At 39.4% G+C, this 16,500-nt stretch overlaps 1 protein-coding gene across 2 annotated transcripts in view; it reads right to left on the reverse strand.

Moving 5' to 3' along the window:
• Positions 1 to 16,500, reverse strand: part of LOC113026981 (protein BANP-like) — a 35,408-nt gene continuing 18,908 nt past the window's right edge. For both annotated transcript variants that reach the window (XM_026176337.1, XM_026176336.1), the window contains 2 exons: positions 4,978 to 5,118; positions 1 to 1,045 (listed from right to left, as the gene is read on the reverse strand). In XM_026176337.1, the coding sequence (XP_026032122.1) occupies positions 929 to 1,045; positions 4,978 to 5,118 (258 nt within the window). In that variant the 3' untranslated portion in view covers positions 1 to 928. The remainder of the gene's footprint in view (positions 1,046 to 4,977; positions 5,119 to 16,500) is intronic.

Genomic DNA, 16,500 nt, shown 5'->3' on the forward strand with positions numbered 1-16,500 from the left:
TTTAATGGCAACCACAAACATGTTTTATTCACATGAATGGATGTCACAGAGACAAAACTGGGGGATATAAACAACTTCAGGGTTTCCCTGGCTGTCTATAAGCAACTTGTACTGTCTACCATTGACCCGGTCTCTTCCATTTCATGGCCTTCTACCTCTGGAATTAAATCTCCCCCAATATTTCAACATGTTACAATTAGATAAACCAAAAACAAACAAAGCTGTGTGGCTGAAGCAACATTAAAACAAGTTGAACAAAATAAAGTGTCTCACAGCCAGGAGAGATAATATGGACCAGATCCAGGTGAGTGTTGGGAAATCAAATCAATTAGGACAAAGAGCAGCTGTCCACAGCAAATTCTACTTTCTCCTTCAGATCATTGTGACAAGAAGGGACGAAAAAAGGAGTGCAGTGCTGGTTGTTTTGAGGAATTTTCAGGGATTTTTGCAAACCCTCTGCGGCATCTCAGGGTTAGTCAAACAGCTGAAGTCCAAATAACCCACTATTTTCCAAAGCTGATGTAAACAAGTACTGGTGCTGATGAAGTGGCAGGGTGATGGTGTCCAGGAGCAGCACCCTCCTTGAAGAGACAATAATCCCGCTGTGTATTCTTCGGCCTGTCAGGTCATTATAGTGATGAAACCACCAGAAGGGGCCACAGTTGATTTTGAAGCATCTTGGTCTTTTCACAATCTCTGAGCATTTCCACATTGCGACATCTGGCTAACAATGAATTAAGCAGTTTGCAAGGGGAAAACAGAAAAAAGGCTCCTCTTTGTTTTATCCATGACCTTCAATATTTGTTAAAAGACTATCTAACTTGAGTGCTTGTCAGACTGTATGCATTTGTTGACCCCCAATCTTCCATAGACTCTTCAGGTCCTGCTGTAGGGAAAGATTCTAATCTTTGTCAAACCAGATGGACTCTCAAGTGGCCACAGATGTCACAATCTGGACGATCTCGCCATTGTCTCCATGGATAGCACCCTGGATGGCCTCTTTCACTTCCATGTCTGCCTGCAGGGCTGGTGCCAGCTCAGCAGCCTGAGATAAAGAAAAGAGAAGAGATGAAATAGGTGACAAGAAAGGTGAAAATACAATAAACGTTCAGTACTTTTACTGAATGTTCACCAGGTAAGGGGGACTGAGGACCAGTCTTAAACCAGTCTTAAGTTCTCTGAAGAGCGGAGTATATCAAAGGGTTATTTCAGATGATTTGGGAGGCTCCAGAGAGTATTCTAACTGTTTATTTTTTCCTGTCAGACAGTCTATTCTCTTGTGTAACTGTAGCTGTTGTGTTGCTCTCATAAAAACCACCAAAATCCGTTCACAAAAACAATTTTACGTGACAGAACGTTGCAGCTGATCATCAGCTGCTGTGACTTTAGTGTTTAAACACAAACATTTGGATCATAACTAACATGTTAAAAGATCAAAAGACATGCAATAACACAAACTAACCAACTGAAACATAGTTGACTAAAAAGTACCCTGATCTCAAAGGAATATGTTTCCCCTCAGTTGAGGCTGGGACTTTCTTTGTCAAAAGTTTACGCCTTACTGTGGGAGTGGATCAAGTCTCCACTCATTGCTGCATCACATCCACCCTCTGTCTCACCACTTCCCTGCCTTTCTTAATCCATTCCTACCAAATGAAGGTACAAGAAGCCAAAAGTTAAATCTTTTTTGGTTTCTTATATAATGAATCTTGCCCTCAATTTAGCTTCTTTGTTGGAATTAGCCCTTGAAATCGGATCACTTTGCCAGTAGGGGTACAAGCAGTTAGAAGCTGGGATTATAGGCACTTTTAGGTTAACACAAAGTAGTTATCCATTTTTGACATGGCAAGTGGAAAAAGTGCTGGCTTGTAAAGCTGCCAGGAGGTCCAGTTGTAGGGAAGCTAGACAAAATGATGTTGGTAAGCAGCTATACGCTTTAAACCTCATATATAAACATCCCAAAATGTGACGAACATTCATTTTCACGATATGGGAGCATTTTCTCTGCGTACTAGTCAAATATAGTCACACAATATCATTGCCTCGCTACAAAAGTCAAGTGAGATTGACACAAAAAGCTGTCTGCATTTCATAAAGCCCATCGTAAAATCCCAAATGTGTAAATGGAAGTGGTCAGAACCCAACTTCCAGGGAGTGATCTTAAATTAGCAGGACCACAAAGGCACACAAGGAGACAACTCTGGAAAAAAAAATAGGGTGAATTTACATCTTTTAATGGCTGGAGTCCCAAAACTTTGTGGTCACACCTTGTAAAAGCCTAATGACACCTATCACAAATGATGAAGACTTTCCTGTGGACTAATCAATGTGACTAAGCTATATCCTGATTCCATTTTATTGTGTAAGACAACCACAGTGAATAACAACACACAGAAGGAGCAGAGGAATGACAAGATAGATTACAGAAGAAATATATCAGAGAAGGAGGGAGAGGTTATGAGGAGATTGACAAGTGGAGAAAAACAAGAGGCTAGCCATTTGGATTTAAATGCTTCCCTGACTGTCTCTATAGTCGATGTCAGATGTATCGAGTTATTGTGTGTCTAAAAGCCCTGTAAAAGATGAGGTTCATGACTCAGTTCTGGACGATGACCATGAGGAGTGACTCATTTGTTCCTCAAACACACATCCAAGGTTCCCTCAAACACACCTGCAGCGTTTAATTCTCTCTCCAGCCCAACGTGCTGTCACAAGACAACAGCATTGACTGTAGCACAGCTGTACCATAGCAGCACACACAACACAAACATGAGACACAGCGGCAGTAAAAATGGCAAGTTCAGCACCTTTGATTCCAAGTTTGTTTGTTTTGTTTTTTAAATGAGAACTGAAAGACTCTTAAGCTATCATAGCACAGACCTAGCTCTACCCTTGCAAATAACAAATGGAAGAACGAAAATATGTAACATGTGTACTAAAACCAGGCTGCCGGTGCTTTGCAGTCTCAGCTTTAAACTGTGTCACAGTTTAGCCAGAAGTTAGAAATGCTATGCATTCTTTAGATAAAAAATATATCGCCTTGCATTGCGCACCACTTCATATGTCTAATGGAAACTATTAAATAAGAAAAAGAAGAAAATGCAGAGAAAACTAAATGCAAAATCTGGAGTAATTTTCCAGCATGTTGCATGAATGCTTCCACATGTGTGTAAACAGATGAGAGCCAGTGTCTTGACTTAGCAGACTGCAGAAAAGCAGGAAAAGAAATAACCTTTCTATGAACTCTGAAGAGAAAGTTAACAACGTTTAAACTAGGATATCAAAACAATACAGCCTACATGTCCTTTGTTTTATTAGGTCCTTTCGGGTAAAGTTTTTCATTTAAACCTGGAAAAATATCAATGTTAGCATACAGATGTGTTTTAAAACATCTTAGAATGGGAGCTTAAAGTCTACTCGGTTAATAAACACACCGCTGTTTATGAGCAGTTTCAGTCTGTTGTTGAGCATGTCCACATGCTCTTGGTGAACCCCAGCTCTACTCAACATCAACATCACACTTGTGACTGATCAGACTTCTGTCAACTTTGTTGATATCTGTCAAGATCTGTGTACAATCCAACATTAGGAAAAAAATGAGCTCATTTTAGATTTAAAGGTTCATTCAAACAAATCACTTGTGTAAACAAACAGCTTGAATTCTCACTGCGCACAGAAATATAAAGTACAGATTCTGAAATACAGTACATTGAGTGGCAAAAACTTTGTGGGCTCAGTACACAAATAAATTGTATAACAAGGCCATCAGTATGTGTATAATCCACACCCAAAAAATGTAATCAGTATAAAATGCTCTAACTACTTTCGTGTTCAAATCGGCAAGGAACAGATTATTGAGACAACTATGGACAGCAATTCCTTACTCAAAAGGCAAAATCTTTTTTTTTTCCCTTTCAAATCCACTGCTGTATGGCTGGTCAGCACATTTGCTCTGCATTTCTTACAGGGAGATGAATAAGCCTGTCCTGATTCATATCAGGACAGGACTGGAACCAGAAGTAGGCTGAAATTCCGCCTATTTACATTATCACACCACAAAAACCTGACTCGTAGCACACGCGTCAAGGAAAAAAGTAGGAAAAAAAGGACTAAATATTCATCATATCTGGGGAAAAGAAAAGATGACAGAACAAAGGAGACGTGCATTTTTTGAAGGGTTAAAGTGACCACTTCAAAGACTACAAAGGCAAGTGTCTGCACAACATCCTGATTCCACATGTGGCTGTTGCTCAGCAAGCTCACTCATTGAAGGATTTTAGAAATATCTACTAATTACTACTTTCTCCCCTCTTGTAACATTCCACCTCAACTTGATTATGTTTAATTACTGTTTGTCCAAACACCTGTCATAATGACAGAAAGCAGAATGTATGCCATTTAAGCGATGGTATAAGAAAAGGAGAAAAGCAGATTTGGTGTACCTACAAGTACTTTAGCTAAATTTTTGAAGCAATATTTGAACAGCATAATGAAAATATACAGTACATTTACTGCCTCTTCATGAATGGTAAAGCAGTTCAATAAATACATTTAAAGGTAGAAGACTGTACATTTCCTTTTCGAGCAATAACTGCAAGCTCCAAGATGCATCCTAGCTCAAGAAAATGAAACCAGCCCCATTTGGATTTATATACATTCTTGATTCTTGAGGTAATTTGGCATCTTAATGTTTGTTTGTTTTGTTTACTGAGTCTGACTGGCATCGTTTTAACAGAAAACAGATTATATTTACAGTTTATTTACAAACTAGACAAAAGTGATCAACATCAAAACAGACATGACATGTTTTCTTACAGTATTCTGAAATGCAATATTTATTGTGGAATAACTAAAAGCAAGCAATAAAATTGCAAGATTACTACTGGGGGATCTGTTCCATGAGGCTACTCAGTTACACTCAATGTGCTCTTTGCGGAGTTTGCCTTTTTTTGGAGGGTGTGTGTGTTTGTGTTTTACCTGTACAGCAGCCGTGTGATCTGCAACAGGAGCTAGTTGGACATACTGCACTTGGATGTCAGGTGGGAGTGGGGAGCCCTCCACTGCTGTGGCTCCTCCATCAGCTGAAGCGACAGCTATCAACTGAGCTCCACGAAGCACCTAGAGCAGAAAAAGAGTGGCGATGAAAGCGGAAAGGTCAAACACAACTGGGATTTTTAGTCCTTTCTCTGATTTTTCATGAATCAGTTAGAAAAACTGAGCTGAATAAAACATATTCAATACGTTTCCCCACTGCCAAGTGTAAAAATCCATCATAAGAAAACTCATTATTTTACAGCAAACGCAATAAGAAACAACCACAGGAATATTTTATTGATGTCCTATCTGATGTTTTTTATGTCTTTAATGATTACAGTCATCACTGAGTACAAGCATGATGACACACAAATGCAGCAAGAAACTTGGCAACTAGGAACGAGTCATGTGGTGGCATAAATAAACATTTCATCCCCACTGTTCTCACTTCTCCGCATCCCACTCTTGGGTTATACATCACATCTAAGAGAAACTTTATGATCCAGTCATTTCAATTAAGTTCTGTTTTCCTGGGTTCTATAATGTGTTATGCTCACCAGCAATGTTTTTTATTTGGGTTCAAATTTAGAAAAAGAAAGGAAACTGTTGGAGAATGGTTAGTGAGACATCGCAAGGGGATCCTAATCTCCCACGGCGCTGAAAGTCAGCCAGACAACATTAGAGATCTGCGGTTGTGATGCTCTAATTACAGAGCAGTGCAGTGCAGCTTGAGTGTTGTTGAGTAGAGCTTTAGTTCGTTGAGGTGGTTCCTATAGATAGACTGCAACCACCAACAGAGAGGATTGCATTGCATGTATACACTTGCAGAGCACTGCTGTTAATTTGGACAACAAAACTTTCATGTGACAACAGACATACAAATTAACATACAATCATCCTGTCAACACAAGCATACAAAAAGAGAGATGGAGGGAAATATTCACTAAGCTTTGTGCTTGTGCATGGTTTGAAGAAATGCATTTCAACATGACCTGACAGCAGGATCTTATTGATATTTTTTTTCCTTATTTCAGTGATGCCTGGAAAGCTTTTAGTTATGAGAGCTCTATACTTCGGTCCTATTCAAGGTGCCCTTAGTGCTGAGATAATCTTGCATATGCTTAACACACACACACACACACACACACACACACACACACACACACACACACACACACACACACACACAAAAATAGGGCCAAAAATGCAAGCTGGCAAAAAAAAAAAAAAAAGGAAGGGGGAAAAAAACTCATTACAGATGATGTTTGCTGCCCTGTAACATCCCACACTGCTTCCCAACCCCCCAGCCCAGCCATTACTTTAAAGTTCTGAGCTTGTGATGTGCCCCAAAGGTTCAGTTAACCACCCCAGTACCCTCCGGCAAGAAGTTCTGCCAATCTGACCACAAAATGTGCTGCTTCACCACCACAGTATGTTAGGCCAAGCCAGCCCGATGGAAGCTATTAGTGTAAGAAATCAGTCTGACTCACTCAATGAGATAATTAGGACGCTTCAAGGACAGGAGTGGATCGAGGCTAAGTGGGCTGACCTAGTATAATCTAGTCATCTGTTAGATCTGGGTCAAAGGAATCACACTGAGTGAGAACCTATAAAACACTGAAATATTTAGAGCCTTAGCCTGGAGTTTTGGTGTAAAGACGACTCATACGTTTAAAAAAAAAATGGATTTCATGTTCATACTCAACATGTTAAGATATTACACTTTTATATCTTTACTATAAATCTGAAACTGAGGCCAGCAGCCAGCCAACTTAGCATTAAGACTAAAAAATCCTGATAGAGCTAGTCGTCTTCTTCCAATCTTCAAACTCAGTTTAAATTAAAGCTCCCTGCCTTCTGTCTCCAGTTATATGTTTATTTAGCATACAGAAACGGTGTATAATGCTAACAATTCTGGGAAACATTTGCATTTCCTTCTGTGTCAAACGACGTTTACATTCTTGAAACAGCCATCATATTTTAGAAACTATATGCTAAAAGTGTTCAGACAGACAGCTCGGTGAGAAACTAAGAGGAAAGATCCACCTGCTTAATGGTTTCGTTATGGCAGACATCCATTGCATCTCTACAGTCTCTACTCTTCTATTAGGGATCAAAACTGGCTTCTTTCAAGTGCTTGTCTGTCTGAAATCGTACATTGAGTATGTGTGCCTGTGTGCATAAACTCAAGCATGATCATACGTCAGTACTTACTGTATCTAAGTGTACAATTACCGGGGTTTAAGGGATGCTATGGTTGACACATGAGATTGTAAACACTTGTCTCACTCAATTAACGTCTGAACCTCCATTTGAGAGCAGTTTGCATTCTCAGCTGTGAGGAGCAGCCCACAGACTCACAAAAGCATTTACAAAGTTGGAACAGTGTGTGAGATCTCTGCAGCGATTACACACGAACTTCTCGGGTCCATATCCTGTCCCACGACTTTCTTTGTCAGAACAACTCGTCTCCAGTATTTGAGGATAATACTGTCATGCTTGGCTCTAAAGTATAAAGTCAGTCTAAAACAGCAAGACAAAATGCTCTCGCTCATAACAACTAAATCTAATCAGGGGATAAATTGTGGTTTTCTTTATCTTTCTCCCCCATTAGCATAAATTATAGTTTTGTTGTCTATAATTACCTCAAGGTTGGAAGTTTATATAAAGCACTATAAAGCAATTCTTTGAGTACTGATGATAATTACCGCTCATTCAGCTAATAGAACATAATCATCATTAGGCTGGTTGGCAATGATGCAAAAACAAAGATCACTTTAATATATCAAGAAAAGTTTTCACGAGGTAAAAAGTTATGATTTTTGTAAATTAGGCTGAATCAACAAATAGACTGTAAGTAGAAACAAATTACACATTATACAAGGTGAGAAGTGTTTGTACTTGGAACACACGAGTCTCCTGACACTGAAAAAATTTACTTGGCCTGATTGCATAATAACATCGGTTTTCAACTACGATTTGGAAGAAGTCACTTAAAACGTTGCCCAACATATTAGATTTGATCTAGGGGGCTTAATTTGTCAGACATAGGGGCCACCAGTGGATCTTAAGAGAATAAGTTACTGTTGACCTCAAGGTTTTGGGGATTTGAAGTCTTAAATAATCAGTTTGAATGGCCGGCCACCTTCATGACCAAGTGCCAAAGAGAAGAGCAGCCAGGGAGCATTAAAAGCTATGGTACTGCCCCACAGTACTGGAGAGAAGAGCAATTCTCTGTAGGCTTTGTTAGCTATCACGGTCTTGAGAGAAAAAGGGAAGAAAAGAATAAATCTTTTGCTGATGCTGTAATGCTTTCAGTAATGGATCCAGGACGCTAAAGAAATACAGCAATGGGAGAGGAAAGACAAGTGAACAACAACAGCAGCCTGATGCAGAAAACATTCGCAACTCCAACAGCGAAGGAAAATAACGAAAAGGATAAACAAAGTTCTTTACCAAGTCTTCATTTACTTGCTTTAATTCAATTTAAAAATTTTCTGCATTCACTTCATATGAAAGTAGTTACACTTGATTTACACAAAGGTAATGGGTGTTAAGAAAAAAGACAACACCTCTGAATACCCATCCTCATCCTCAGTCACCATCCAAGAGTAATGCAACAGTGAGACAACCAGCATTCACAAGGCATGAGCCAGATGCAAGCTGGCATTAATTCCCAGTCTTTCAGGAGGTCTCACTTAAACTCAGCTGTGGATCGGGTGATGCTATGAGTCACCCTGTTAGCGTGCGTGTGTGTCTAAGTTTCTAAATATTGTGCTTCCCTTGCTAAAATTACACTGGGAATCAAATATAGCGGCATAGAAACATACCCTCTATTTATCAGGAAACAAAATTCATACCGACTATATTGTAGCAAAAGAGACCAATAAAAATCTGGTTCCTATCACTCCCGTAGGAATACCGCCTCTTCTTTCAGATCTGGAGAAAAAAAAACTAAACCAAAACAGGGAAATGAAAAAAGAAACATTTGGACTTTGGAGTGCCTGGAACTTCCTCTCTGCTTAATAGCCGTCAACAACATCTGCAACAGCCATTCCTGAACAGATGTCCAAGCAGAAACACTAGCTCCGGGTGGGTAGGTGCGGTCAAAGTGGAGGAGTGGGGGGCAGGGGGAGGGAGTAAGGCCTGGGTTCAACTTGGCCATAAAGATGGCCATAGACACAGAAGTGCTCTAAGTGATTGTTTTGTGTGAACTGGGGAAATGATCACACCGACTGTAAAATGTCTCACTGCAGTCATTACCGCTTTGTTACATATGCCTTTTATTTTACTGCTGAGTCTTACGCTGGCTATTCTGATTTCAGCTGGACCTCAGATTGTAATGTGACTCAATGAAGTCAAAACACTGAAATTAAAAACTATAGTATTGATTTTTCCCCTCTATGTTTTGAGAATTACTCCACTCATTTGTTGATGCATCTTTACCATATATTTCTGACAGATATATCTCCTAGCTAAATATACTTCTTTGAAACTTGTTATGTATGCTATACATGAACTTGTGACCTGAACCAAAGCTTCCCATTTCCACCCACACCATCAAAGTGTTTCTACACTAGAGCTCAACACCTGCAAAGAATCAAGCCCTCCCTTGCATCCTTTGCTTCACAACTCCCACCAGCAGACTGGGAGTCGGATTCAGGCAGGGCTCAGAAAAGTTTTATGATAAAACCAACTTCACTTGAGTTCTGATCCAGAGCAGAAAATCAAAAGGGAACTGATGACAAAAATAACAGCTGTAATTAAGAATAGGGCCCCTTAAACACGAAAGAGAAGTACATTTCATTGACGGTTTTCACTGTTCTCTAGCATAAATCCAAACTTGGCTTGCCTAATTGACCACGCCATTTTTATAGCGTCAGTAAATTTCATGATTTAAAAGGATGCCTTTATCATGTTTCCAATTATTCTGTTTAATTCAATGGAGCCAGGGAAGATGATAAATACAGGTTGTAAAATTCAATGAAGAAAATACAGCACTGCCCAAACTACCCATCGCAACAAGATCCTTTATCTAGTTAGATTTGCAAACATGCATTATTGAGGCCAAATGTAATTTTCCTCAGTTGTCTAAAGCAATGCATCTTATGTTTGTTTTCAATTGTGCCACTGTCCTTTTAATACATAAATACAAAACAAAGAAAATTGCAGTGAAAATTAGATCTCACGTACTGACATGTCCAAATTACCTCTAGCTGACCCTTTTAGGCTTCCAAAGCACTTCCATAACAGAAAACCTTAAATGCACTCGGCGCCTTTGACACACACCAGCCAAGAATCCAACAAATTCAAATCTCAGATTTGTTGCGAAAGACATCTGTCATCTTTCATCAGCGTGTAGCTTATTGGGAGTCTTTAACTCACTGATGCATCACATCAACTATGAATCTATTAGAATTACTTTTACTGCTTCCTGTAGATTTTCCAGTTTCAGTGAAATAAAGCTTGGGTACTTCTACCTCATCCTTTCTCTGGAGTTTTTATTTATCCAACACACACAGATTAACATTTACACTGGTAACCCCATTTTGGAGGTTAATTTTAAATCAGGGAAGTTGTTTTGCTAAAATTGCCATTCTTTACTGTAGTAACAGTAAAATCAGGGTCTGCTGTAAATATGTCAAGAATAATTCGAAAGACTGTTGAACGTTAGTCTCAAAATTATGACTCATGTGTGATAAATTCACTAATTAAGAAATTTACATGACAACGGTGCTTCATGGACTTGGTTACAGAGGTTGCAGCATTGAATGATGATGATGGAGCCATCTATGCCTGACACTGGTAAGGCAGATATGCACCAGGCCTGTGCTGAGGGTGACTCATACTGAAATGCATCTAAGACATCTGGTCTCTCTTACTCACACAGCCAGCGACCCAGACTTTGCCCACACAGACGAAAGAAAACACCACTGGGGGTATCCTCCTCTGAACAACTCTGAAAAGCTCACTTACAAATACCCCCTCCCTCCCACACACACACACACACACACAAAGAACTAGGATTCCCCGATCTGTGTCCCTTTATCTCTGCCCCATGATGCCACAAGACATGAAGCAGACCACTTCTTTGAAACGTGATCCACCACTAGTCTTCCAAATCCTTGAAGGCTTACGTACAATCCACTTATACTAAACCCTGGTCATAAAACATTTTGTTTGTATCTTTTAATTGTTATCCTGGCCCAACATTGTCAATCACAGGAATTTCAACATCCCCTTAAATACCAGAAACCACATTTCGGAAAACAACTTGGGCCATGAGCCAGCAGTCTGATTCCATCACACCCTGATTCTGTGAGGTTAAGCCTACTTATTGTTCAAACATTTGCCTTTTGTGTAGAAAGGAACAAAAACACATTGTCCTCACACAGCAGACCTGCAACAACCCTAACCAACAACAGGCAACAAAAGTGCTTACAATATCATAAGTTCACAAAGCTCGAGTCAAACATAGTAATCCCCATTTCCTCTTAAACTCTACTTTCACTGTCTTCCTGTACTCTTCCTTTCCTTTCCTTTCCTTTCCTTTATCCCTATCTTGTCCAGTAACACTGTGTGCTTCCCTCACCATCACCCTAAAACTATTTGTATCTGCTCTATGTTTGAATGTCCTGGCAGAAAAGACTGGAGGGACCAGTGCAGAGCTGGACTCAGTTCTATGACCCAGTTCTCATACCGGCCATGAACATTGTTATTTGGGATGTTTCAACAGATGCACCAAAACATGCGATGACAGAAAAGGATGGCAAACTTTCAACTGAGGGAAAATGAGGTGGGGTGAGAGAACAACATGTTTAAAACCCCAGATGGGAGGTAATCAGGTCCATCATCGATAAATGATGCAGGCAGATGATGGGATCAGTAAATTTCGTAAAGCTTTATAGTAGTCTCTTGAGATGTGCTGCATTTACAGACTGACATAGCTTAGGTTTAAAGCCATCTGACTGGAAGAGTCCTCTAATAACCCGAACTGCATGTTTTAATATGAGATTCTTTGTGTTTGCGATTCACGTTCAGTGGAATCAGGCAATGTTTGGAGCTGATTCGCTTCATGTTCTATTTATTGACATTATTGCAAACATACGAAAATTAAAAATAAAAACAATGAAATCTCTTCTATAAAGTATCCACTTGACTGAAGTCCAAATGTGTCAAAGAGTATCAGTTGGACATACACAGAATCCACAATGGATTTAAAGACAAAAACAAAACAACCCCCACCCACACAAAGCAATGCATACAGTCTTACTAGGAGTAAAGTAGGTTGTTAACTGTGAAGTTTGTACCGTTGGCTAAACTGCCAAAACAAAATAACTGAGCAGGAAGAGCCTTGGTCATGAAGACCCACCTGCCGCTCTAGCAGAACCTCAAGAATTCTAATTTAAAGATGGCAGCTCTCCATCATTCAGGCCTTTATGGCGAGATGGCAAGAGTCAATCTTGCCCGCAGACCGCTTCGACTTTGCTCAACATAAATGAAAGACTGCAGAGCTTTCAGAAAAAGATTTGCAAGCAAGATGTGACGAGCATTCGTCTGCTTCCAAAAACCAGTTTAGCTGAAGTTTACTGACTTGTCTATTCAGAGATATAGATTACATGCAGTGAAGATTCGAGCACATCAAATAACATTAGATCAAATAAAAGTTTAATAAAGTAAAATAAAAGTATTTTTGGCCAGTATTGCTAAGAATGTTTTGCATTTGAATATCAGCTCAAAAGCACAAAAGATGCAGTTATTACAGTTTTGCAGCGGGTATCCAAGAAAAAAATAACATCTGCACGTAGAACTGTCAGCAGCCATTGTGAGCATACTGTATTTGCCTGAGCCAGGCAATAGTCCAGCAGAGGGCACAATCTCCTCCTGTGTTTTTAACCAGTTATACCTGGTACATTGCATTTGTATTACAGAGTGTGCTTTTGTTCACCAGCTCAGCTGGTGTCTGTTTTTAAATCATCAGCATTACAAAACATGTCTTTCAGGCATTTTTTTAATGCCTTTCCCTCCCCATATTTTCTCTTTTCTCCTGTTCTCATCAGTCACTCCTTTCATCTTCTAATCCTCCATTTGGTCTGCATCAGTGCAGGATAAGATCACAGCAGAGATACAGAAGGGCATAAGATAAGAGGCTATGGCAGACAGGCAGTGCAGTAAAAGGCTAGTTATTTTATAGCTTCATGGTCTGCCTTCTCTTCCGTCCGCATGAGAGGGTTTTATGAGCAATTTGGGAACTTTGGATCGCTCTAAACCAGTTTTGCTCAGACTTTCAGCTGGCACAGTGGCACCAAGTTCATGGCTGAGTTGGCACAGACTCCCATGGTAGAAGTAACAAAAACATCTGCATCCATAATGCACAAATGTATACTATAGTGTAGATGCAAAAAAAACAAAAAAAACAACCCTCTACAGTCATCTGTACTACACAATGGCTCAATCACACTAGCATGCAAAAAATGGGACTTGCCTCACTGTGACTAAATTGGTGGTTGTCCAGTGATAGCATTGAATTTTTTCATATTCAGTGCCCAACTTGAAGTAGCTGCAGTGACCAAGTGATTGCTCAAGGGGCTGATCGTGCAGCACTCAACTTGTGGCTGCATGTGATCCAAATGGTCTGACTTATACTGACAGCAGTCACTCTCGGACGACCTAGCAAAGGTTTCCAAATAACTCCCCTTACTGTATTTGGGTTATATTCCAATATAGAAGTTAAAATCCATATGTTAGCAGTTAAATTGCTGTCCTGCAATAACCATGAAAGAGGAATTTCTGTTTCAAATCTATGAAGTACATGCTGGGCTCTGAATATAAGTAGTTAGTGTGAATTTCAGAGTATGCATATGGCAGCAGATTTATCAAAGTTAATCACTCAGTCGATCAGGTTGTAACTGCCAACTTCACCCCATTCAGTTTCAAACTGAAAGCAGACCGTCTCTGTGTTATAGATATTTTATTGCTGTCTTAACGCACTAAAGTCCCTTTGGCAACTGACTGCAATTGGTTGCACACCTGGTTAGAAGCATTTCAAGCACCATTTCAAAGGTAACAAGATCAGAAAATCATTGCACACAGTAACAATCATTTTGGTCATGCAGTTGTCTCCTGGACTGTTTTCCCTAATGTGGCTGTAGCATTAGACAAACGTGCAAAACTAAGATGTGTGCCGCACATTTCTCTTCTCACTGCATGGACATAGTCTCTAGTAGCAATACAAAAGATGATAGATGGATAGACGGTAGACTGCCAGCAAAGCATGTTCTGTATAGGTATATACTGCAAATGTATTAATAATCCAACAAAACTTAGCCTTACTTAAAGGAGAAAGGACACTCTTTTGAGGATGCCACATTTTAGATAGAGAAGACAGATGTTTTTAGAGACTAGTAAAGGAGGCCATCTATATCCACTGTGAATTACCATTTTTAAACATAGGTGGTGGCTTATGGCACCAGCTATCAGCCGTGTTGGGGCAATGTTTCATAGAAGTTTCACCTCTCAGCCCCAGCGACAGGAGTAACCCACAACTTGACTCGTGTGATGACTCAGATCTATAGGTGTTTAGCAACTCTAAGGAACACCTTGATTGAGACAGCCCCAGTAGGGGTTTAGTACCCGGGACTCTCCACCATTGTTCTAAAACCAAAGAATCCAAAACTAGAATATCAATATGTTTCTGTGAACAGGCAGTATTGTCTGTTTAGAACATAAAGGTAGATTTGAACTCACAAAACATGCTATTTAGTAAAAACGTGTTAATATGAGAGTTTAAAAAAAGATCGATTTGGCAAAAACTCCAAAATTAACCTGTCCACTATCTTTAACAGTCCCTGGTAAAGAGACAAGGATATAAATCAACAGAAGAAGTTATTTAACATCTTTCATGATAAAGCTTGTAAAGCCAGATTCAGACTCATCATCCCAATGAAAGATGACATCGTAATTTGAAACTTTAGGAGTGATTATTCAGACTATACAGACTGTGACCAGATATGACTCATATAAAGTCTACTCGCATAACAGACTGATGAGACAGAATAATGCAAGCCAGACCACCTTACAAAAAGGAAATAAACATGGATTAGAAGTCCCCAAAAGAGCTATACAGTTATTTAGAAAAAAAAATAAAAATCAGTGCTGAGCTGAAAATTTGACTTTATTTTGATGTGGGTATCAGGTCCAAATATAGCTCAAATAGTACCACAGAGTGTAAATATCTAACAGAAAATGGATGTGGCAGGTAGCTTTTAAAAGACAACCATAGCCACAACTACACTACATAAGTGTAGTGAAAGTTAAATAAAGAAGAAGTGGTCCCAGAGTGAGATAAAAAGATGGCTTTTCTGTGATGAATTGCGTAGGCTAGGTTACACCAACATAGCCTCAGCACTAGTCTGCCAGATTACAAAAACACTGACATCATTCATAGTCCATTTGATGTAAGGCTCTCTGTAAACAGACAAATTACACATTTAAGAAAATACACATCAGGATCAAGTGTGATCTTTACTGTGTGTCTGAGGTTCTTAACAAATGACGTTCCAAGACACACTGCAGCAATCATAATATAGCTATAATCTGTCATTTTCCTGAGTAAGTGCTATTACTACTAACATACTTGTGGAAGCACCGTTTCTTTTAAATGGCTCAGTGATTTAACTGCATGTTATCAAGATTTAAGAGTTGACCCAAGATTTGCTCTCCCTCCAGTGCATGAGAATATGAGAATTTGTAATTGAAGAGATACTGCCATTGTCGCATGTAACTGGATGTGTGTGAACAACTCGACCTACAACATGAGGTCTAGCAGAGTAAGTCACTTGGTGTTTGTTTTGGAACAATTCTGATATTATTTTACAAACCCAACAAAAATATGAGCTTTAAAAAAGGGAGTGATAAGAAAAAAAATAAAGGAGCTTTTCATTGGAATAGACTCTCAGATACCCCCTGAGGAATACAGAGCTTTTAGTTCCTCTATCTTGGGATGCAACACACATGAAAATCCCCCACAAAAAATACAGTTTCAAAAGTTACATTTTTTTTAATCTATGCCATGCAAATCATGGTGTATACCACAAAGAAGAGCTAACCCCAATGGCAATCTGCAAGAGTAGTTCATGCACTCTTTGAACTCATATGAATAACTGCTGGAAATGTGTGTAATGGGACAAAATCTAAACCACACTCTAGCCAAAACTCCTTCTAAGATCTTAGAGAGAGACCGAGAGGAATGCTGCTGTCAGGCTCACCAAACAGGTCATCTGAGGACATGAACACGCATGTGTGAAGAGAAGGAGCATATGGATGTGTGCTGACTACCTTAATCAATTGACAACACGCACCAAGCTTAACAGTCAATAAAGGAATACAAACAACAATAACAACAACAAAAATCTGATATAAAGCAGATGCATTCATGCAACCCAAATGTATGCACATCCAGAGTAA

This window comes from Astatotilapia calliptera, chromosome 7 (assembly GCF_900246225.1).
Source record: "Astatotilapia calliptera chromosome 7, fAstCal1.2, whole genome shotgun sequence".
Classification (NCBI taxonomy): domain Eukaryota; kingdom Metazoa; phylum Chordata; class Actinopteri; order Cichliformes; family Cichlidae; genus Astatotilapia; species Astatotilapia calliptera.